The sequence below is a fragment of the Schistocerca americana genome, chromosome 2, assembly GCF_021461395.2.
Source record: "Schistocerca americana isolate TAMUIC-IGC-003095 chromosome 2, iqSchAmer2.1, whole genome shotgun sequence".
In the NCBI taxonomy this organism is placed as follows: Eukaryota; Metazoa; Arthropoda; class Insecta; order Orthoptera; family Acrididae; genus Schistocerca; species Schistocerca americana.
Window position 1 is genome coordinate 1,064,105,056 of NC_060120.1, and position 24,382 is coordinate 1,064,129,437.

General features: G+C 41.2%; 1 protein-coding gene across 1 annotated transcript in view; it reads left to right on the top strand.

Moving 5' to 3' along the window:
• LOC124596559 (Down syndrome cell adhesion molecule-like protein Dscam2) overlaps positions 1-24,382 on the top strand; it is a 183,605-nt gene that overhangs the window by 116,191 nt on the left and 43,032 nt on the right. Inside the window, exon 7 of the mRNA XM_047135744.1 lies at positions 17,472-17,758. Coding sequence (XP_046991700.1) covers positions 17,472-17,758 — 287 coding nt within the window. The remainder of the gene's footprint in view (positions 1-17,471; positions 17,759-24,382) is intronic.

Consider the following 24,382-nt stretch of genomic DNA (forward strand, 5'->3'; position numbering starts at 1 on the left):
AGGTTTTTCTGTTGTTGGAACAGAAATCACTTCTTTGCTTGAGTTCTTATAAGGATCTTTGAATCCTTGTAGCATAATAAACCTATAAACAGGATGTATATGACCGAGGAGAGCCGAGAAAAACCCCGGAATTTTTTCATCCGGGAGAAAACCGGGAAAACCCTGGGAATTTTTTAGAATTACAGGAATTTTTCATTGTTTTAGTTTTCAGTTAAATTTTTGTAATTTTGACTGGTAAGAACCGATACTCTGACAAAGTATATTTCTATATACCGCTACTGCAGAATAATACTGCAGCAACAAAACATGAACAAGAGAAAAAAATGTAAATAAAGCTTAAGTTGCAAAGGAAACATGCCATGCACAACAACAAAACACAGTGCTCATACAAGCCTCTGCCAACAGCAAAATGTGTTAAAGGCTTTAGGAAGACAATGCAGTGCTTCATAACAACAAATTGCCTCCGATGAGCTGGACGTCACAAGTTTACATTAGATTCGTTTGAGTAGTTGTGAGCGGGCTCATGCGCATGCACGTATGGATAGTACCTTTTCCCACTTTTTGCTACATAAGTGTGGATGTTAGTTGTGCAAGCAATAGCAGCAAGCAGCCAGATGCTACGCAGAAAAATTTTACTGGTGCGCCCAAGCTGCCAGATACACACATGCGCAGCAGGGCGTGATCTAGGGGTTGGGAGGGGGATGGCAAACTAGGGTATCCGTCCTGGGCAGCAATTTTAGTGGGGACGCCAAATTCATATTCTTGAGGAAAAAAGCCTTGTTTCATAAAGCGCCTAGCATCAGTGCGTGATGGTCTATCGATTATTCATATTATTTTGAAACACATACCTGTTGGTTTTTGAACACATTCTAAGTTGATTTCTGAATGAATGAGAAGTTTATTTTTGAATGTGCTCATAGTGTACATGATGTCTCTGCCAGGGGAATCATGGTTGTATCTGATAATAAACTTTCCTGCAGACAAAAGGAGATGGACTACATGAACTGAGCAGAATAAACCCGACCAGGTCCATGCCAATCGCTATTTGTTTATATGGTTGACTGTGTTTGTGAATGATTCAAATGGCTCTGAGCACTATGGGACTTAACATCTGAGGTCATCAGTCCCCTAGAACTTAGAACTATTTAAACCTAACCAACCTAAAGACATCACACACATCCATGCCTGAAGCAGGATTCGAACCTGTGACCGTAGCTGTCACGCAGTTCCTGACTAAAATGGAAATGTCGTGTGGCTAGGGCCTCCCGTCGGGTAGACCGTTCGCCTGGTGCAGGTCTTTCGATTTGACGCCACTTCAGCGACCTGCACGTCGATGGGGATGAAATGATGATGATTAGGACAACACAACACCCAGTCCCTGAGCGGAGAAAATCTCCGACCCAGCCGGGAATCGAACCCGGGCCCTTAGGATTGACAGTCTGTCACGCTGACCACTCAGCTACCGGGGCGGACAGTTCCTGACTGAAGCGCCTAGAACCGCTCGGCCACACCGGCCAGCTGTGAATGATCAGCTTTGTTATATTTACTAGCGAAATCCATATATTCTGACTACCAGAGTAGAAATAAACGACAAACAGGAATAACAGGTAAGAAAGATTACCTATTATCTTCTCGGTGTACCCAAGCAAATAAAATTTTGCCCAAAAATTTTTGGCCACATTGCTAAGCTAGTAAGGACCATTTGTACAGTCCTCAGCTAGCAGCCGCGTAAGTTCTATTCTGGGAGTAGCGCAGAAAACGTGTGGTACGAACACTTAATAATACCTAACCGGAGAATAAACATGGGATAATGAAACCAGTGATTCTGGCAGGATGAGTGACTTTAACCAGAGAATAAGTTTTGACACTGGCAGAAATAGTTACAGAATTTGTGATGACAAGAAGAAGAATGGGGACATGACACAAATCATGGAAGAATATAAAGATCCCAAATTTATACAAAAATTTCGTACTACTACTTTTTGATCTCATGCTTGAGAAGCTCGAGTGTATGAATAAAATTTGAAACTATTTCATAACATAAAACTTGTTGCTTGTAGTAGGTCTAATAGGCATTTGATATTGGTGCTTCATGAATTATATTCTATCATGCTAAAAAAATGACCATTTGTGCCAAACAGTCTCATTTATTTGGTGTGTGTTACAATTGCCGCAGTATTAGATGGGCCTATTTTGTTTCATCTAGTGGACAGTGACAAAATAGACATAATCAGATTGAGAAATCACACCAGTCTTGGGTACTATTTGTATTATAACTTTTTCAGTACTAGACGGCATTTCGATTTTTCATGTAGCAAAATGTTTGATGAATTTTGATGAGGTAATAGATTCTTCCACAGACAGAAAAGCACAGCATCTAAAGCTGCTGCAAGATTACAGAGAAAACAGTGCTAGGACCTAAGGATTGAAGAAATGTGTACTGTCGTGCTTGTCTCTTGTCTTTTCTGTTTTTATGTATCCTGTATTTAATTTTATGTCACATAAAACAGCAGTAGGCAATAAAGAGTGTAAATATTCTGAAGAGTCCTTGTTCTCCTGGTTACAAACAATCCCATCCAGTACTAACTGTAAGTTTTATTTTGCATTTCAAGTGCACATTTTTATCTTCTTTTATATGCCATAATAAAGAACCAAACATGAGATAATACAGTACTGGTACTCCAAGAAACTTTACGTCCTGAAAAAACACACTGAAAAGTGTGGCCGAACTATGCATTTTAGTGCCTTTCAGTATGGTTCACGATATTCCGACATTCATGGAGTATCCTCGGACGTGTTGCTTCTTTTATGACCTAATGTAAGATTTTTTAATGTTTTACACATGTGAGCATACGGGCTTCCTACGTCAATATAGCTGTGCAAGCGTGGTGATACCTGTTATCTGGTGCTCTCTGGCAACTGCTGAAATGAACGAATCTCTAACAGGTTGTGGGAAAATATTGCGAATGATGGTTTGGGAAGCGTTACTTTTGAAGTAAATTTCGTTTTACACAAAGTGAACTACATGTGAAAATGTACGATGAATTTCTTAAATTACAGAGCATTTGACTCTCATTTAAAAATCAGCTCTTTGAGCATGAGTCAGTTATAAGAATTTCAAGCCCTGAAGATCAGACATTTATGTCATTCTTAAAAAATTTACTGGCACATTTGTGTGATGTAGTATCTTAAATTGTAACACGCGCAAAAAAGATTAACATTATATGTGAAAGATTAGCTTCTCTTGCTGCTTATTGATCTATAGGTTGAGGAGAGCAGGCGTGGTAATTATGACGATAAATAATCACTCGCACTCCTGTCATTTATTATGAATGCTTTTATTCTCGCAGCGTATACGCAATGTGCGTGGCATAGAGCGCGTACTGCAGAGAACTGATCTTGCTGTGGTAGGGCATCTATATTTCTGGGAGGAAGAGGCAGTGGTTCTACGTCCTCACAAATGTTCGAGACCAATATTATATGTGAAAGCCTTGCTTTTCTTGTTGCAACACTATGGATATTCATTTAAACTTAACAGTGATATTGCTATTGGCTGACTACATTACATGTCATATGCTCTGAATATCCGCTGTCATCGGCTGGCGAGATCACATGACATGAACTGCGACTGGCCTACAAAAGCACTTCACAATATTGATTTCAATACTTTGGAAAGAAACAGGGGGTGTTTGGTGAAATTTGGATTTATACTTTCGCAATACGAAAATATGCAGCATACTTTTTGCTGCATACCGAAGATCTTTCCGAAACTTTTTTTTTTTTGCTCCTCAGTTTCCAGGAATGTTTTATCCTTGTCCGCGTATACACCCTGATAAACTAGAAGAGACACAGAAAGTTTATTTTAAACTTATGTACAATATTTCACTAACCACAATGCAGTCACACTGTGAATGCTGTTCTCCAGCACTGGGTTAGTCAGCTCCTGTTCATAAGCAGCTGGAAAAGCTCAGACTGCTGTCAAGCAATTGGAAGCTGCTGTGAATGGGAGTATTGGAAGGGCTAGTGAGAGTCTTACTAGAGATACAGAAGGTATCGCAAATACTTTCCTCTCCTCTGGACACCCCCTCTATTAAAGGAAGTAATTGGATCTGTCACTATACATCACTTGGCTGTGTGTGGTATGTCAGTGGTACACTTTGTTCATCAAGAATAAACCTGATTTCAGCAAACACAAATGTGATGATTGGTCAGAAGCGTAGCACATGTGCACTGGTATTGTTACGCTCTTGGAAGTAGGTCCTATGTATGTGTTAGATACGTTATTACTAAGCTACATTAAATGGAACTTTAAGACATCCTAATGTATTAACAGCCATGAACGTTTCTCTTAAATTGTGCTTTAACTATGTAATTTTTATTTCAGTAATCATGTACAGTCACAGTCTCTGTACTGTTGTGCTCTGATTGTCATACTGTTAATATGCAGTAAGGAAATGGCCAAGACTGCTTCCTGCTCCATAGTGAAACAGAAACATGAGTGCAGAACGTGGTTAAAAAGGGCTGAGAAATAGGTTGTGTTCTATAAGTTTTTCATAAATTTACAGGAAAAAATCTGTTATGTAGTTTTCCAGTGGACTGTATTTGAGGTAGTTGACCTACGAATACACACTGGAAGTATAGTAGACTCAGTGGCATAGTAAATTGATAATCTGATGGAGTTTGTAGATTGCTGGTTCGAGTCTTGTCTTGGCCATCCTTTCTTTTCCAATGTGAAATTCCTACATCACATAACTAAAATTCACCATCATTTTTCATGAATAATACACGTCTTCTTGTTTCTAATTACATATTGCATGCACAATTCCTGTTTTTATTTCAAATATAAATTCTTAATTATTGATATTTTATGAAATATTGTTAATGAAGGCTGCTTAAATTAGGAATACGTAGGAATTTAAATTTTAGGGCAAAAGTGAAAAACTGAATACACTTTATTTCGACTATGTTCATTGTTTTACACCACAGATGTAGTCTGACACAAAGCAGAGTGATAAATGTTGTAGATCATTTTTCACAGCATTGACCACACCATAAAAATGTTGCAGTTTAGCATATGCCATTCGACCATTACAATATGAACCTAACAGAAATGATCTGGGGCCAAGTAAAAGGGTTTTCTCATGAGAAATAACAAGAGTGTTAAGCTGCCAGATGTACTCGTACTAATGCATTCAGCTCTTTCACATGTCACTGCCATATGCTGGTGGGATATAGAACAACATGTCATACAAGAAGAGGAGAAAATGTAGCACATGGGTGGCTTTATGTATCCTGTTGTTGGTTGACTTGTTATCAACGTATCATAAAATGGTTCAAATGGCTCAGAACTACTTAAATCTAACTAATATAAGGACATCACACACATCCATGCCTGAGGCAGGATTCGAACCTGCAACCGTAGCAGCAGCACAGTTCTGGACAGAAGCACCTAGAACCGGGTCAACGTATCTGATGACAGTTCCAAAACTAAAATGTATTTCTCAGATATGGATAAGGAAGGAGCTAAGAGATTACCAGATGACTGACTGTAATTAATACCTTCAGTGGCTTCAGTGTTCAACAATATGGTGAAATCACTGCAGCATACTTCTGCATCACACATAGCTTGCTAAGAAAAATTACCCTGTGCTTAAGTTAGGAATTTTCATCTCTCAACAGTTTTATGAAAAGGATATTTGCTACTCACTGTATAGTGACACACACACACAAACACATGAACACACGACTGCAGTCTCAGGCCATGGCTTCAGCTGCCAGAGACTGAAGTCGTGTGTGTGAGTTGCGTCTGTGTGTGTGTCTGTCATCTATTTTGACAATGGCCCTGTTGACCAAAAGCTTATTACGTGACAGTCTTTTTGTCATGCCTATCTGTGGCTCAGCCTCTCTGCTATATGGTGAGTAGTAACTATCCTTTTCATAATATTGTTAAATTCCATCTGGATATTCCATTACTTGAATTTTCATTACTCTTGTTTGTAATTAGAATACTATGTTAGGTAAGAATGAGTACATTTTATGCTTTCCGTCTTGTCACCTAAGTAGCGTGTGCTAGTGCTGGTGTTTTTCCAAATATTACTTCATTCTCTTTGAAAATTAAATTATGTTCAAAGCTATATTGTTTCTCTGCTCATCTCTTTTTACATCCGAACTGCAATTGCTCACATCATTGCGAGTAAGTCGGACCAGCTGGCAGGCCAGTGCCGTCCAAGTTAAATGCACTGGGAAAGCTGTTGTCTCACATTATTGCTCAGTATATGTGCATGTAAGACAGCATAAAATGTATCCTCATGATCGTACTTGACTGTACTGGATTCAGTTTGGCTTCCGCTCCATGTGAAACAATATCCAATGAGATTCAAGCTGTTATGACTCGCTGATCTTTCAAAGTGCCGCCGCAGCCAGCCAGCCAGCGGCCGCTAGACTTGGACTCAGTTATGATTTGACCGTTAAAGTGTACACACGTCTTACTCTGTTTACTTGATCTGTGACTTTCATGTATTGGATCCTCCTTGAAATATATTTGTTCAACTTGACGTTATTACAATTGGCGACGAGGATGGGATTTTTCTTTCATGGCTACTTTAGAGCAACTATTGCAAGGTATCATAGAACAGCAAACACTTCTCACAAATGCAATTTGTGATTTTGTCACGGCATCAAATGCAGGGCGTCTCTCGTTGTTGTCTCTACCTACTTTTCCTCCTTAAGACGAGACGGTGGAAGACTAGTCTGATTACAAAAAACGTCTTCGACAGCACTTCTTGGAATTTCATGTCACGGATGAACAAACATGTAAGTCTCTGTTCCTTTCATGGATTTCACCTCAAATGTATCGGTTGTTGTCACAATTGGCTCCTTTGAATGATCCTGCGTCTTTGTCCTTTGCTGAAATGTGCTCACTTCTGTCCGTCTATTTTCAAAAGGAAATGCATGTGGTAGCCTCTCGTGTTGCCTTTTATCGTTGTCAAAAACAACCAAATCAATTCTATCGCGCTTGGGCTGCTGAACTTCACGGCCTCAGTAGAAAGTGTCAATTTGTTACTGAAGTTTACAAAGAATCCTACACCAATTCCATCATACGGGATGCTATTATCTTATCAGCGTCCGACAAAGAAGTTAGGCAACGTGCCCTTCAGTTGGCAAATCCGATTCTAGGTGAAGTTCTATCCATCGCTCAGTCTTTTGAAATTTCTCGCGCTGCTGGAGCGCAAATAGAGGCATGGGGCGATGCCGGGGAAATACAACCTCTGTGCGATGTTGACGAAGCGTGTGGCATGTTCCTGCCAGCCGACGTGCCCGCAGTACGCTCCCGACCGCAGCCTAGGCCTAACAGTAAGGAAACCTCTAAGTAACTGCAGCAAAACCCACAGCAACTTCCTTCATGTCCGCGGTGTTTTATGAAACATTCACGAGAAGATTGTCCACAACGTTGGACCATGTGCCACAAATGCAAAAAAAAGAGTCATGTGTCATCCGTTTGCAAATCCGACTGCATACATGATGTTCATGAACATGATGCTGATTCTGATTTTGTGTTGTCTGTCATTTGTACTTCTTCCCTTTCAGGGAAGTTATTCCTCACCATCCAAATACTTGGTCGCGATGTTCGCGTGCAGGTGGATACTGGTTCTGCTGCCACTATCATCAACTCTCAGACGTACCTTCAGTAGGGTTCTCCAATCCTGTCACCTGTCACTAGGCAATTACGGATTTACGATAAACAGAAGATTTCTATCTTGGGACAATTTTATGCTGAGGTATCTTACAAATCTGTCATTCACACTGTTCCCATATTTGTGGTTGACCATAGTAATGCGGAGAATCTTTTTGGTTTCAATGCCTTTCGTGTTTTTGGGTTCTCCATAGATGACTCTGTCAGTATCGTCTCTGATGCTATTCCTTATGCTCAATTGGATTCCTTGTCGGCGACATTTTCGTCCCCTTTTTCTCCTGGGTTAGGCCATGCAAACAACTTTGAAGCTCATATCACACTCAGACCCACTGCTTAGCCTAAGTTTTTTCAGGCTCGGCCCATTCCTGTGGCCCTTCGTGATTAGGTAAAATGGGAGCTGGATCGTCTCACTGCTTTAGGGGTCTTGCTTCCTGTCACTTCCAGTGAGTGGTCCTCTCCTGCCGTTGTTGTTGCAAAGCCAAAAGGTGATATTCATCTCTGTGGTGACTTCAAAGCCACTGTAAATGCTCAATGCCTTATCGACACTTAACCCTATACCTCGACTTGAAGAATTGTTCACTAAACTTGCTGGAGGCCAGTATTTTTCTAAACTTGACCTGTCAGAAGCTTATCATCAACTTCCTCTCGACACTGCTTCCCGACAGTTTCTGGTCCTTAACACGCCTTTCGGCCTCTATCAGTACCAACGATTGCCATTCGGGGTTGCCAGCACCCCTCCTCTCTTTCAGCAATTCTTGGAACAATTATTGCTCACTGTCCCTGGGTGTATAAATTACCAGGACGACATTGTTGTCACTGGCTCCACCACTGACGAACATGTTCAAAATCTCCGCACACTTTTTCATGTCTTACAGACTGCTGGTCTTAAGTGTAATTTTCAGAAATCAAAATTTTTTTCAGGCATTCATCGCGTACTTGGGGTTTCAACTCTCTCAGGATGGTATTCGTCCGCTTCGGCAAACTGTCGCTGTGATCGATGCCCTTCCTCGCCGTACATCTGTTAAGGAACTGCAGGCCTTCGTGGGGAAAATAGCATACTATCACAAGTTTTTACCGTCTGCTGCTTCGGTGGCTCAGCCGTTGCATCGCCTGTTGCATAAAAACATGCCTTTTCACTGGTCCGCATCATGCAATGTGGCTTTCCAGAAATTGAAGACTATGCTGAAACAGGCCCCATGTTTGGCTACTTATCGACCTGGCCAACATCTTGTTCTTGCCACAGAAGCCTCTCAATATGGGGTTGGTGCAGTCCTTGCACACTGTTTTTCTGACGGTTCTGAACAACCCATTGCTTATGCCTCTGAAACACTCACGGATGCCCACCAAAAGTATTCTCAAATTGAAAAGAAGCTTTGACCATAATTTATGCTCTTCATAAGTTTGGTGTTTTTCTCTATGAATCCAAATTTCATCTTGTTATGGATCACAAACCACTTGTTTCTTTGTTTCATCCATCAACGTCATTTCCTGACAAGGCTGCACACCGCCTCCAGTGTTGGACTCTTTACATGTCTCGTTTCAACATGTGAATGCTGATGCACTACCTCACCTTCCCATGGGTCCTGATCTGACATTTGATAGGGACGAACTTTTGTGTTTCCACCTGGATGTTGCTGAGCAGCGGGTTGTGGACGGGTTCCCCATCACTGGGGACCGACTGGCAGCTGCTACGGGCTCTGACCCTGCCCTCTCCCTTGTTTTACGCTGTATTCAGAAGGGTCGGCCAGATCGGCCATTCGCTAAGACATCTGATCCGTTGCGGGACTACTATGCTTTGCGTTACCGCCTCACGGTTAGGGATGGTGTTATCCTCCTTTCCACCGAAAACGCTTGGCCACTTGTTGTGGTACCTGTGTCTTTGTATGCTTCGATCTTGCACCTCCTTCACCAAGGGCACTGTGGTGTCGCTCGCACAAAATCTCTGGCACGCCGTCATGTACTGGCCCGGCATCGACTCTGAAATCGCACACATGGTCGCTGCCTGCGGCCCTTGTGTGTCACAGGCCGTCGCCCCAAAGTCATCTTTGTCACCGTGGCCTTCGCCTGAGAAGCCCTGGGAGCGTGTTCATGCTGACTTCGCAGGACCTTTTTTAGGTACTTATTGGCTTCTCGTTATTGACACCTACTCTAACTTCCCTTTCATTGTCCGTTGCACGTCGCCTACCACCGTGGCAACCACCAATGCTCTAGCTCGCATTTTCTCTTTGGAAGGCCTTCCCTCTACTCTTGTTACTGATAATGGTCCACAATTTGCGTCTTCAGATTTTGTGGATTTTTGTGCCCGTCACGGCGTCATGCATGTCACGGCCCCTCCGTTCCATCCACAGTCAAACGGTGAGGCTGAATGACTGGTCCGCACATTTAAGGCTCAGATGAGGAAACTCCTGACTTCTTCTGCTGCTGATGATGCGCTTCCCCAATTTCTGGCTTCTTACCGTTTCACCCCCATGGCCACGGGTGCCATCGCTTGGCCGGCCAGTTCACCGCTGATGACCTTGTATGGGTATGGGGATATGGCAGGCTGCCAAAATGGAGTCCTGGCCTCATCTTACGACACCATGGCCAACGCCTGTATGAAATCCAGACGGGCATGGGTGTTACAGTGCGTCATTCAGACCAGCTTTGCCCTCGTGTGGTGGCAACACCTATTCCGGATGCCGCTACACCACCTTCGGCTCTACCTGATTCTCGGGATACTGGAATCTCTCATTACTCACAATGCAGTCCTCTCACCATCATATCAGTGCCAGCACAAGAACTGACGCCACCAGGAGACATGCCCATGCAGGAACCAAATGGCCATCATCTGTTGGAGCAACTCTACTCTCCTCCATCTCCTACGGACGCGTACACATCGCCCATGTCTCCTGTTATAACAACTGGACTTGCCGCAACGGGCAGGTTGGTGCATGGGTCCCCAGGAGATTCAACCCCCACGTCTCCTGTCATCTCGACCCGTTATCATCGGGGATACTTTCGTCCATACGGGAAGCCTCCTCCTCGAGACTTTACGGCCAGTCAGACAACACCTACGGACGTTAGCAATCTACAGGCCACTTCGATCAAGACCTGTGCAAAAACTTCAAAGGACGGAAAAGTGTTGTGACTCGCCGATCTTTCAAAGTGCCGCCACGCAGTCATGCGCGTCCTCTACATGCTGCGCTGTCTGCCAGCCATGCAGCAGCAGCGCCACCTAAGTGGCCAGTCAGCCAGCGGCCGCTAGACTTGGACTAAGTTATGATTTGACTGTTAAAGTGTACACACGTCTTACTCTGTTTACTTGATCTGTGACTTTCATGTATTGCATCTTCCTTGAAATGTATTTGTTCAACTTGACTTTATTACACAAGCAAATGTAGAAGAATACTTGTTGTAATGTTTGTATCAGGTTTATTGTTATGATGAGCACAACATAGGTGTAGAGGCCCTGTAAAGGGAAGGCCATCACCAGGGAGATCTCGGGTTACTACACTCAACCACATAATCACGAAAAGAGTTGCCTCCCACTGGAACTGAAACTGAGGTGGTGAGGAACACTTCAGCTGTTGGGAAGCTTGCTGTTTCCCCTGTTGAGAGGTAGCAACTGCAAAGGGAGTGACGGTGTGAAGGTACAGCAAAAAATGGTATGCATAAGAGAAATGGCAGCAGGGAATTAGAAGGATCATCCTGTGGACTAATTGCGCATACCTAGGGTTTCGAATTGAGCACGTTGATGAAGCTGTTAAAAACAGTCACAGAGGAAGCAGGGTGCAACCAACAACAAATTGTGGCACACATTGAATCAGTCAGTGCCTTTCACCTGGATTATGAAATCATACTTGCATCATTCCAGACTGCCAGAGGTTAGGAGGAGAAGCCTTGCTCACAGAATTGCAGCATAGTTAATTCACAGTTTGTTGTATGCCCCAGAATTGATCATGGTCCTCTGATTCTGAGCCAAAGAATAGAGGCTCAAACTGGTGACTTTGTAGGTTTTGTGACAAGCTAAGCTGTCACATTTCCTAGACTTGCACCAGAGTGTTGACAAATGTAGGGTGTCCCTAAATAGGTCAGAGGTGTACCACATACCAGATGGTACTTCTGGAGAGATGACACTGTGTGGAGTGCACAAAGGGTTTTTAAGTTAATCGGCTCTGCCCAGTAGAGCTGTAGGAGAACTTGAAATAATAATGTAAGATTTAAACAATAGCTTAGTGTGTGTGTGGTTTGAGGTTTTCGGGCACTAAAACAATAGCTTATAAAAATCCTTGTGATAAGCTGGCAAAACATTCACAACAAAGTGCTACAATTTGAGGCACTCATAAAAGGTAGTTGAGTTCACAGAATACAAGGTGTAGAAATCTGGCTAATTCATGAAATAGACGCTAGTGAGATTTTTGCAGTAAATCAAAGTGTCTATCAAAAAGATAGGTTAATAGGAACTGGCAGTGGTGTATTTATCACAGTATATAAGAATCTGTACTCCTCTGAGACAGAAATTGAAGCTGCATATGATAGCGTTTGGGCAAGATTCAATATCAAGGGTGGGCATAAACTTGTGATTCGATCTTTCTATCTGACACCAGACTCATCCACAGATGTAACTGGAAAGTTTAGAGAAAACCCTTACTCGTTATTACTTATGTTCATCACTCAGACTGTCATAATTGAAAGAGACATAAATCATCCAAAAAGGAACTGGGATCATTACAGTTTTGTAAGTGGTGAGCGTGACAAGACATCCTGTGAAGTAATATCAGATACCTTCTCTGAAAACTATCTAGAACAGATAACATGGAAGCCTTCTCATGTTGGAAATATATTGGACCTAATGGCAACAAATTAACTGTTCAGTAGACCAGTTACAGAAGTAATAGTGTCTTGTTACGATAAGTAGCTTGAAACATTCAGCTCTGGGCAGGAGCTTGTAGCAGAACTGTGGCTGAAGTTTCAAAGACTAGCTGACTGAGCCTGAGATATATACATACCTACATACATACATACAATTTATCATTGGAGGGATTCTCCATCGGTATCAGTTTCAGTATCCATAAAGAAACTTCTACATAAAGGGTGACCACTGCACCACAAGTGTGAATCAAATTGTGTGATTATAGATAGAAAGATGCTAAATGAAACACATGTGGCTTTCAAAGGAGCTCTGTGTAATGCTTTCGATAACTGCCATAGCAGAATCATGTTGAAAGAGCTATGACAAAGCCCAATGATGGTCTGTTGGCTGGACAGAGCGTAAAATTTGATAAGAATGAGGTTTCTTGTTTTGATGTTATCATGGTTATAAATGATTTTTGAGAAACTACATACACAATTTTACAAGCCACCAGTGAGGATCATACCTGAACAGTGGCTCAGTGGATACATTGCAGGTACAGATCATACAGTCAGGTTAAAGTCGTATTTTCTGTTTACATTTTGCCACAGCAAATCTTTAGAATTTCGTTTAATTGTTGTTTGCTCTCTCCAGAAATTTAACTGCAGCATACTTCTTCATTCTTTAACTCACATTTCTGGAATGTAGCATAAAGTTTTAGCTGTTGTTTCAGAAACTTTGCACTCTTGTTTTTGTGCTTTTGTTTACATACAGTTGCATATAGGCCAAATTTGTGGAATCATACTTTCGTGTTTATCTATAATTTAACTGACCTATTCTTAATAAACTATTACATTTATTGTGAGTGAAATGTGCTTGACTGTCCATAGAATGATTACGTCGGGGCTTCAGTGTGATGGATGCTGTAGTTTTTTCCATGTGGGTGACTGTAGTGGTGCGGGAATAGGGGAAGTAAATGAGACTCATCAGTGGTTTTGTAGGATGTGTAGTAGAGATAGGAAGATACTAGAACAGGAGGGGAAAATTGCCGCCCTTCAGGCTGAGTTAGGCAAGGCCATGTGAGACATTGACAGGTTAAGGAGGGAGAAGGGTAAAGAGAGGTGGGAAATGGCAACAGGAGGAAGAAGCTTCATGGTGAATGTGGAAAATAGATTTGACCTGTTGCTTCAGTTAGAAGCTGATGAGCCTCAAGCAGTTGCAGGTGTAAACAGGGCACAACAAACTTTCAGCAGCAAATTGAAAAGTAAGAATGTAGGGAAATCAGTAAAGAGAAAGAAAGTGGTGTTGTTAGGTAGTTCCCATGGAAGAGGTGTTGGTAAACTGGTATTCTGATCATAGTTCATAATGCAAAAGTTGGCCAATTTTTGTAAACCTAGAGCTGGTCTGGAGCAGGTGACAGAGGACTTAGGATCACTGTGCAAAGATTTCACTAAGTAAGACACCATGGTTATGGTGGGTGGGCTAATTAATAGTACTGACAGAGATCCTGGGTACAGTACACAGTGTGACCTGGCAAAGATTCCATCAGCATCGAAGCATACTAGTGTTGAGTTTGTATCTCTTCTTGGGCACCATGACTGACCCCATTTGAACTCTTCTGTCCAGAGAGTTAATTTGGAGTTGGAACGGCTGCTTATGTTGGGTGCAGGATCACACATTGGTGTGGTTCCTGTTGATTCTCTCAGTAGGTGGGATTATACTAGGCATGGCCTTCACCTCAACAGGAAAGGGAAGGGTAAACTGGCTGGGAAAATAGCAGGAAAGTTAAATGGGGGAGGCACTGTCACGAGTGATAAAATACCAGTGGTTATAGGGTTCAGAAACGACCAATTTTTAGGGTAGGGAGGACAGAAAGAAACCAAGTTTTAAGAGAGGTTAGGACTGAGACAATCCTTCAGTTTGAGAAAGGAACCAACAAACATAATTCTAGCTTGTTACATGAGCACAAAAAGCTATTGGTTAAGAATTTTGAACAATCAGCAGATATTTCAGCTCTACCCAATTTTAACTCAGCTATCTTTATTGCATCAAAATATTCAAGGACTGAGAAATAAAATTAATGAATTAATTATCTGCATAGATGAATTAGAGTCCTTGAACCCAGCTGAAACAATATGCTTCTCTGAACATCATGTGAACACTGTCTAACCTTGAGTAAGACCCTGAAAAAATTTAAAGAAAAAGGCATCACAGTGAAATTGTCTAAAGCACACTTTGTGCGACAAGAGCTTAAGTTTCTAGGATATATTGTAGGGGTGCAAGGCATTAGACCAGATCCTGAGCGCATAAAAGCTATTAAAGAATGTCCACCCCTTAGAAACATAAGACAGTTGAAGGGATTTATAGGAATGGCTGGATACTATAGACAGTATATATGAGGTCAAGAAGTGAATGACCCAAGAATTTTACATTTATTAAGAAAGGGAATACCGTGGCTTTGGGATCAAGAGGCAAATGATGCATTTGAAAATGTAAAAAGAGCACTGGTAGAATCACCCATATTACATCATCTGAGTATGGGTGCGCCATTTAAAATTTCAACCAATGCATCTGATTGTGGTATTGCAGAAGAACTTTTTCGAGGATAGTGGGGTCTAGATAATGTAAATCATAGATCCATAGCTTTTGCTAACCATAGTCTTAATAAACGTGAATTAAACTATGCAGCTACTCAAAAAGAACTACTGGCAATAGCATGGAGTATCCAAAAATTCCAAACACTAGTATGGGGGTCAGAAATCCATGTCTGTACAGATCATCAAGCTCTATCTTTTTAAATGAGTAGTTGGTTGTTACATAGGAGATTAATGTGTTGGATGTTGTTCCTACAGAAATATGACATTAGGATACAGTATGCAAAAGGTTCTGAGAATACTGTACTGAATGCTTTGTCTAGGTTACCAATAGGCACAGAAGAGTTAAATCATACGGAGGGAACTGACATAATTTTTGCAATTAATTTTATGACAGTATACTATCCACACACCAGGGTACTGTAGCTGGCCCAAAGGATAACAGAAAACATCCATCATGATCCCTATTTCACAGGAATGTTTGCTGTGTGTATCAGGAATTCCTTACCTCCTAATCAAGCAGGAAAGTGGAAAATTATAGGGCATAATTTGTTTTGGTTAGACAGTATAACATTGCAACGTTGCCACATTTACGTTTTGAAGTTAATGAAAGACAAAATTGTGTGGTTTATTCGTAAGGGATATGGATATGCGGAGTAAAAAAGTGTATAGCTCATATGAATAAGTTCTGTTATTTTAAGAAGCTTGGACATCTTTAATTAGGACCTGTAAAATCTGTCTGAAGGTGAAAGAGAGTAACACTCATGTTAAATACAAAATGTATCCAATTATTCCTAAATCGTTACACGATCTTACAGCAGCAGATTTTTTTGGACCGATTCCTAAATGAAAGGGAGGAGTGTCATACATTTTGGTCATCATATAGTGCTGGTCAAAATATGTTAAGTTAAATCCTATCAAAAAAGCAAATGCACAAATGGTTATACACTGTTTGTAACAGTACTTTTTGGAGTTGGGAAAACCAAATCAATTTCTCACAGATAATGGACCACAATTTGTCAGTAATGAATGTAAAGAATTTCTAGCTTGGGAAGATATTCGTCAAGTATTAATATCCAACTATAGCCCGGCCTCTAATCCATGTGAAAGAGCTGTGAAAGAAATTGGGAAATTATGCCGCACCTACTGCCATGAAAAACATACTTTATGGGCAACAAAAATTAAAAACTTTGAAGTTTTTTTAAATGAGTTACCACATTTATCAACTGAATTAACACCTTTGGATCTACCTGGACATCTTACTCTCTACTACGAACTGAATCAGAAAATAGTTTCTAGAAATTTAGTTGAAAAGGCACAACAAAGAGTGAGTAAGCATAATGAGAAAGCTGTAGAACTGCAGTACAAGGTTGATGACCTAGTCCTTGTAAAACAGCATCTTCAGAGCTCTGCCCTGAAGAAAGAGAGAAACAAGTTTTTCCAAGAGTATGAAGGACCATACTGAGTTCAAATGGTTATCCATCCCAAGACATTATTTTTAGTGGATCCTACAACTGGGTCAGAAAAAGGAAAGTACAATATAAGGACATAAGAAGATGGCACACTTTGGTGCCAGCAAAATTGGCTCAGACACAATGGTTACCTGACACCTCCACAGCCAGCATCATCTGCAGCAGACCCACCAATGTGCACCTCAGAAACAGCGGGTCTCAGTGCCAAAACGTGACACACAGGGTGAGAAACAAGAGGCCTCACTTTAACCAGGACAGTGCACACCATATGCACTGGTCAGAGTATCCAGATGATACCGTCACCCACACAGATGGCATGACACGGGGCATCACCATAGAGAGTGACGCAATACTAGCTTTGCCTGACTTCCAGTCACTTGTTCCGTACCACCTTGCCATCGTCATCATTGACTGGTACTGTGCTGGCCCTAAGGGCCTCTCTTGTAGAATAGGATATAACATCTGGCTGTAAGATTGACATCAAAAGTGAATCTGAGGGTATAGTACTCACTGGGATTCAGTTCATTTTTGTTAGTGTCTAGATGAAATGTGAATAACCCCATTACAAAATAATTATAAAATCAGTATTGACTCTTCCCTTTCTTTTCTTGTACTCGCCATACTGTAAACCACTGCAACCATTGAAACACTGTAGCCTTCATATGGTTCTCTTACTTGGTTTAGGGTTAATTTCTGTGCTGTGTGTCTGCGTGCCATGCATCAGACAGCAGTAATGTTATCTTCCTCATTTTTGTTTATTGTTCCCAGCTCAAAATTTCTATTATTGTAGTATGAATTTTTAATTGTTTTATTGGTATACATATAATCACATAAAGTTTTGCAAATATTGTATCTTAACATGTTCTTTGTTTATTTTGCAGAGAAAACGTCAGAAACAGGAAAAATAGAAGATTTGGATCGGGGAGCAGTTCCTATGAAATATGACAACATTGAAAGTGGCATTGCCTCAGCAAATCTCCAAGAAGCAGTCTATATTGCCACTCCAATGCGTGTTTCTCTGGGACAGAGACAAGATATCAGTCCTTACGCAACATTCCGTGTCCCTGTTCTGGGAGATGCAGATCATTTGGATGCTATAGACAATGTTGAATCACACAGGACTTCCAGCTGCCTCCAGTACAGTGAAAAGCCGCATCATTCATCAACAGTAAGTGTAAAATTGTTGTTAAGTTATACGTATCAAGTTGTGCATAAATGACTAAAAGTAATTATAGATTCTGATCTAATATTAATCATGTTGCCACATCACTCAGTGGCATTACAGTAAGACTTCCATCAACTGAAGATAAAGTAAATTTACACTTGAAAGCAATTGGTCAAAATTCATAGTAACAAACGGCAACACAAACATTAGCTTTGGGAACCAATGATTCCAGTAGTTGATTATTCTCACATTCCTACACAGATATTGGTAAGAAACCCCCAATAACCTTGAGTCAAAGACAGGACGAGGAGCAAAGTATCAGATAAAGACACTAAACAGGAGAAATTTTAACACCTGAGAAGTGGTTGAGAAAGGGAACAGTGTATCTGTATGATATAAATAAGAGTTATATTTTATGTCTGTATCTATCTTGTTGTACCAAGGATGAAAGCCCAATCTCCATTATTCACAGATTTTAAATGGAGATTTTCATCATTGCCTGGTAAAGCAGCCATACAGTCATAACTGTATTTTTTGGAAGTCTGTTTCACCATTTGTCAACAGTGGCTTTCCTTCACATTATTTCATCATAATCAGACATAGTTATCACAACTTCAGCTCTGAAATGCTCATGTTGTTGTTGTTGTTGTTGGTGGTGGTGGTGGTGGTGGTGGTGCTGCTGCTGCTGCTGGTGGTGGTGGTGGTTTGGGCCTCAGTCCAAAGACTGGTTTGATGCAGTTCTCCATGCTACTCTATCCTGTGCAAGCCTCTTCATCTCCTAATAACTACTGCAACCTACATCCTTTTGAATCTGCTTACTGTATTCACCTCTTAGTCTTCCTCTATGATTTTTACCCTCCATGTTTCCCTCCAGTACTAAATTGGTGATGCCTCAGAACATGTCCTACCAACAAATCCCTTCTTCTAGTCAAGTAGTGCCACAAATTCCTCTTCTCCAATCCTATGCAGTACCTCCTCATTAGGTATGTGATCTACCCATCTAATCTTCAGGATTCTTCTGTAACACCACATTTCAAAAGCTTCTACTCTCTTCTTGTCTAAACTGTTTATCATCCACGCTTCACTTCCATAGAGGAGTACAATCCATACAAATACTTTCAGAAATGACATCCTTACACTTACATCTATACTTTACATTAACAAATTTCTCTTATTCAGAAATGCTTTTCTCCCTATCATCAGTCTACTTATATATCCTCTCTACTTCAAGCACCATTAGTTATTTTGCTCCCAAATAGTACCTACTATTTTGAATGTCGTATTTCCTAATCTAATTCCCTCAGCATCACCTTATTTAATTTGATCACATTCCATTACCATTGTTTTGCTTTTGTTGATGTTCATTTTATATCCTCCTTTTAAGACACTGTCCATTCTGTTCAACTGCTCTTCCATAATATTTCTCTCAAGTTAATCTCCCTTGCATAGACCCTCTATATACTCCTTCCACCTTTCCACTTTCCCTTCTTTGCTTAGGTCTTGTTTTCCATCTGATCTCTTGATATTCACACAGGTGGTTCTCTTTTTTCCAAAGGTCTCCTGTAGGCGACTTTTTGTCTTACCTGTAGTGATATATGCTTCTACATGCTGACATTTTCCCCTCTAGCCACTTCTGCTTAGCCATTTTGCACTTCATGTTGATTTCATTTTTAAGAGACTTTTACCCTCCACACTGCCCTCCAACACTAAATTGGTGATCCTTTGATGCCTCAGAACATGTCCCACCAACCAATCCCTTCTTCTAGCCAAGTAGTGCCACAAATTCCTCTTCTCCCCAATTCTATTCAGTACCTCCTCATTAGTTATGTGATCTACCCATCTAATCTTCAACACTCTTCTGTAACACCACATGTCGAAAGCTTCTCTTCTCTTCTTGTTATTGTCCATGTTTCACTTCCATACATGGCTACACTCCATACAAATACTTAAATCTGTACTCAATGTTAATAAATTTTTCTTCTTCAGAAACACTTTCCTTGCTATTGCCAGTCTGCATTTTATATCCTCTCTAATTTGACCATCATCAGTTATTTTGCCCCAAATAGAAAAAAAATCATCTCCTACTTTAAGTGTCTCATTTTCTAATCTAATTCCCTCAGCATCACCTGCTTTAATTCAACTACACTCCATTATCCTCATTTGCTATTGTTGATGTTCATCTCATATCCTCCTTTAAGACACCGCCCATTCTGTTCAACTGCTCTTCCAGGTCCTTTGCTGTCTCTGACAATTACAGTGTAATCGGCAAAACTCAAAATTTCTATTTCTTCTTCATGGGTTTTAATTCCTACTCCAAATTTTTCTTTTGTTCCTTTACTGCTTGCTCAATATACAGATTGAATAACTTGGGGATAAGCTACAGCCCTGTCTCACTACCTTCTCAACCACTGCTTCCCTTTTATGCTCATTGACTCTTGTAACTGCTATCTGGTTTCTGTACAAATTGTAAATATCCTTTTGCTCCCTGTATTTGACCCCTGCCACTTTCAGCATTTGAAAGAGAGTATTCCAGTCAACATTTTCAAAAGCCTTCTCTAAGTCTACACATGCTAGAAATGTAGGTTTGTTTTTCCTGAATCTGTCTTCTAAGATAAGTCGTTGGGTCAGTATTGCCTCACGTGTTCCAGCATTTCTACAGAATCCAAACTGATCCTCCCCAAAGTCAGATTCTGCCAGTTTTTCCATTCATTTGTAAAGAATTCTTGTTAGTATTTTGCAGCCATGAGTTATTAAACTGACAGTTTTGTAATTTTCACACCTATCAACACCTGCTTTCTTTGGGATTGGAATTATTATTCTTCTTGAAGTCTGAAGGTATTTCATCTGTCTCATACATCCTGCTCATCAGATGGTAGAGTTTTGTCAGGGCTGGCTCTCCCAAGGCTATCAGTAGTTCTAATGGAATGTTGTCTACTCCCAGGGCCTTTTCTTGACTTAAGTCTTTCAGTGCTCTGTCAATTTCTTCACACAGTATCATATCTCCAATTTCATCTTCATCTACGTCCTCTTCCATTACCATAAAATCGGCCTCAAGTGTATCACCCTTGTGCAGACTCCCTGTATACTCCTTCCACCTTTCTGTTTCCCTTCTTTGCTTGGACCTGATTTTCTATCTCAGCTCTTGATATTCATACAGGTGGTTCTCTTTTTTCCAAAGGTCTCTTTAATTTTCCTGTAGGCAGTATCTATCTTACCCCTAGTGATATATGCCTCTGCATCCTTACATTCGTCCTCTACTCATTCCTGCTTAGCTATTTTGCACTTCGTGTCTATCTCATTTTTGTATTCCTTTTTGCCTGCTTTATTTACTGCATTTTTATATTTTCTCCTTTCATCAATTAAATCTGATATCTCTGCTGTTACCCCAGAATATTGTTAATAAAATATAAATCAGGATTGACAGATTAGAACAGTGTGCCAGCCAGAACTTCAACTCGTAACCTTGACCTTCCTGGGTAATTCTTTTAAAGACTACAGAAGTAGCTTCAATGTTGTCTGTTCTTCTTAACTGCTTTCCAAATTTCATAGAAGCTCTCATTGATAGCTTGCTGGAACAGCACTCCTATGAGGTAATATATTGTGAAGAAATGTCTCAGCCACAGCCTAAGGATGTCCTAAACTCCACAGTGGAGTGTGCACTCATATGAAACATGGTGGCAGAGTAAAACTGTGTGCTGCACGGGGTTGAAATGTACAGAACTTTGAGTCATTCAGGCACAACTCAGTTTGTCAGTTAGCCTTCCCTCAATGCTATTTCAGGTATTAAGTTTCCTCAAAGATTCTCTTTTTAGTCAGTAACTGTTAACTACTTCTAACATTTACTTGGAGAATGTGCCTTACCCGTCAATTATGCATTATGGATTTTAGGACGCAACTGCACATTTTGGTTTTCTCAGTGTTTATTTTATACCTACAAGTACCTAAAATTTCACTGAATCTCTTGATATTTGTCGGAAACAAGAACATAACTACTTACCATGGACTGGAAGCACTGAACAGAGGATAGGCACAGAAGCAATAATTGGGACTTATTAATCCAGTACACAAACCTTACAGGGTACACAGACATATAAACAGGTGCTGGGCATGAGGCCACAGAGCTGGGTCAGTATTTCTACATGCGTACAAGGGTCAGTTATGGATCTGTAACTATCTGAAGAAGTTCATAGGCTAAATTACGAGGGCAGTTCAATAAGTAATGCAACACATTTTTTTCTGAAGCAGGGGTTGTTTTATTCAGCATTGAAATACACCAGGTTATTCCCCAATCTTTTAGCTACACAACACTATTTTTCAACGTAATCTCCATTCAATGCTACGGCCTTACGCCACCTTGAAATGGGGGCCTGTATGCTTGCACGGTACCATTCCACTGGTCGATGTCAGAGCCAACGTCGTACTGCATCAATAACTTCTTCATCACCCGCGTAGTGCGTCCCACGGATTGCGTCCTTCATTGGGCCAAATATATGGAAATCCAACGGTGCGAGATTGGGGCTGTAGGGTGCATGAGGAAGAACAGTCCACTGAAGTTTTATGAGTTCCTCTCGGGTGCGAAGACTTGTGTGAGGTCTTGCGTTGTCATGAAGAAGGAGAAGTTCGTTCTGATTTTTGTGCCTACGAACACGCTGAAGTCGTTTCTTCAATTTCTGAAGAGTAGCACAATACATTTCAGAGTTGATCGTTTGACCATGGGGAAGGACATCGAACAGAATAACCCCTTCAGCATCCCAGAAGACTGTAACCATGACTTTACTGACTGAGGGTATGGCTTTAAACTTTTTCTTGGTAGGAGAGTGGGTGTGGCGCCACTCCATTGATTGCCGTTTTGTTTCAGGTTCGAAGTGATGAACCCATGTTTCATCGCCTGTAACAATCTTTGACAAGAAATTGTCACCCTCAGCCACATGACGAGCAAGCAATTCCGCACAGATGGTTCTCCTTTGCTCTTTATGGTGTTCGGTTAGACAACAAGGGACCCAGCAGGAACAAACCTTTGAATATCCCAACTGGTGAACAATTGTGACAGCACTACCAACAGAGATGTCAAGTTGAGCACTGAGTTGTTTGATGGTGATCCGTCGATCATCTCGAACGAGTGTGTTCGCACGCTCCGCCATTGCAGGAGTCACAGCTGTGCACGGCCGGCCCACACGCGGGAGATCAGACAGTCTTGCTTGACCTTGTGCCGATGATGACACACGCTTTGCCCAACGACTCACCGTGTTTTTGTCCACTGCCAGATCACCGTAGACATTCTGCAAGCGCCTATGAATATCTGAGATGCCCTGGTTTTCCGCCAAAAGAAACTCGATCACTGCCCGTTGTTTGCAACGCACATCCGTTACAGACGCCATTTTAACAGCTCCGTACAGTGCTGCCAACTGTCGGAAGTCAATGAAACTATATGAGACGAAGCGGGAATGTTTGAAAATATCCCACAAGAAATTTCCGGTTTTTTATACCAAAATTGGCCGAGAAAAAAAATGTCTTGCATTACTTATTGAACTGCCCTCGTGCTATGTTACACTTCTTATTTATATGGCCTGTTACTCAACACTACATCTCTTCTCATTGTATTCTGTTCAGGATTTTTCAGTACAATTTTGAGTCAGGTACACATTTAGTGTAAACTGCAGGTAACGAAACATAAATAATGATTTTTTTTAAATTAATGCAATGAAAACAATTAGTACATCATTCTTTTTCTCAGATATTGGAACTTTAACATGAGTCTACAAACATGGTTTTTCTTTCTGCTTATACTGTGTATTGATAGATCTAGTATTGTATACCAGTTGCTTCTTTTGGTTCTATAAACTAAATGCCAAGGCTGTATAGTTCACTCAGTGAAGAATGCAGTAGTTGCCTCCCTGTTTTGTTTTCAACATTTTTATCCGAAGTTTTTCCTATGCTTACAGTTAGAGTGTATCCATGCATGCTAGGGGGAGCATTTGTTCATGAAAATATGCATACATAAAGCACTCCATTTTCTGGCTACAAGTGGCCCATTGGGACCATCCAACTGCCATGTCATCCTCATCTGAGGATGCGGATAGGAGGAGCGTGTGGTCAGCACACTGCTGTCCCGGTCATTATTATGGTTTTCTTTGACCAGAACCGCTACTTTTCGGTGTAGTAGCTCCTCGATTGGCATCACGAGGCTGAGCGCACCCCAAAAAATGACAACAGCACATGACGGCCCAGGCAGTCACCCATCCGAGAGCCGGCCATGCCTGACAGCGCTTAACTTCGGTAATCTGACGGGAACTGGTGTATCCACTGCAGCAAGGCCATTGCCATAGATACATACATGGCAATCACAGGCTCTGCAGACCGTGTGCTGCTTCTCCAAACTACCTCCATTCCTTTTGGTTTTGTGTTCGGTTCCTCAGTGTCTTCAGTCCCCAGGGCTGCAGGTTCCTTTGCCAGTTTGTCCATCCAGTCCGGTTTGTCCATCCAGTGTTACCTTGGTCAAGCTATGTGAAGTGTCATGGCTTGGGGCACTTTCACAATAAATCAGTGATTACACTCACAAATCAATTTATTGACACAATCAGTTCCATAAATCAGGTTATTGAGAATGTCAGTTAAAGCAGTTCAAAA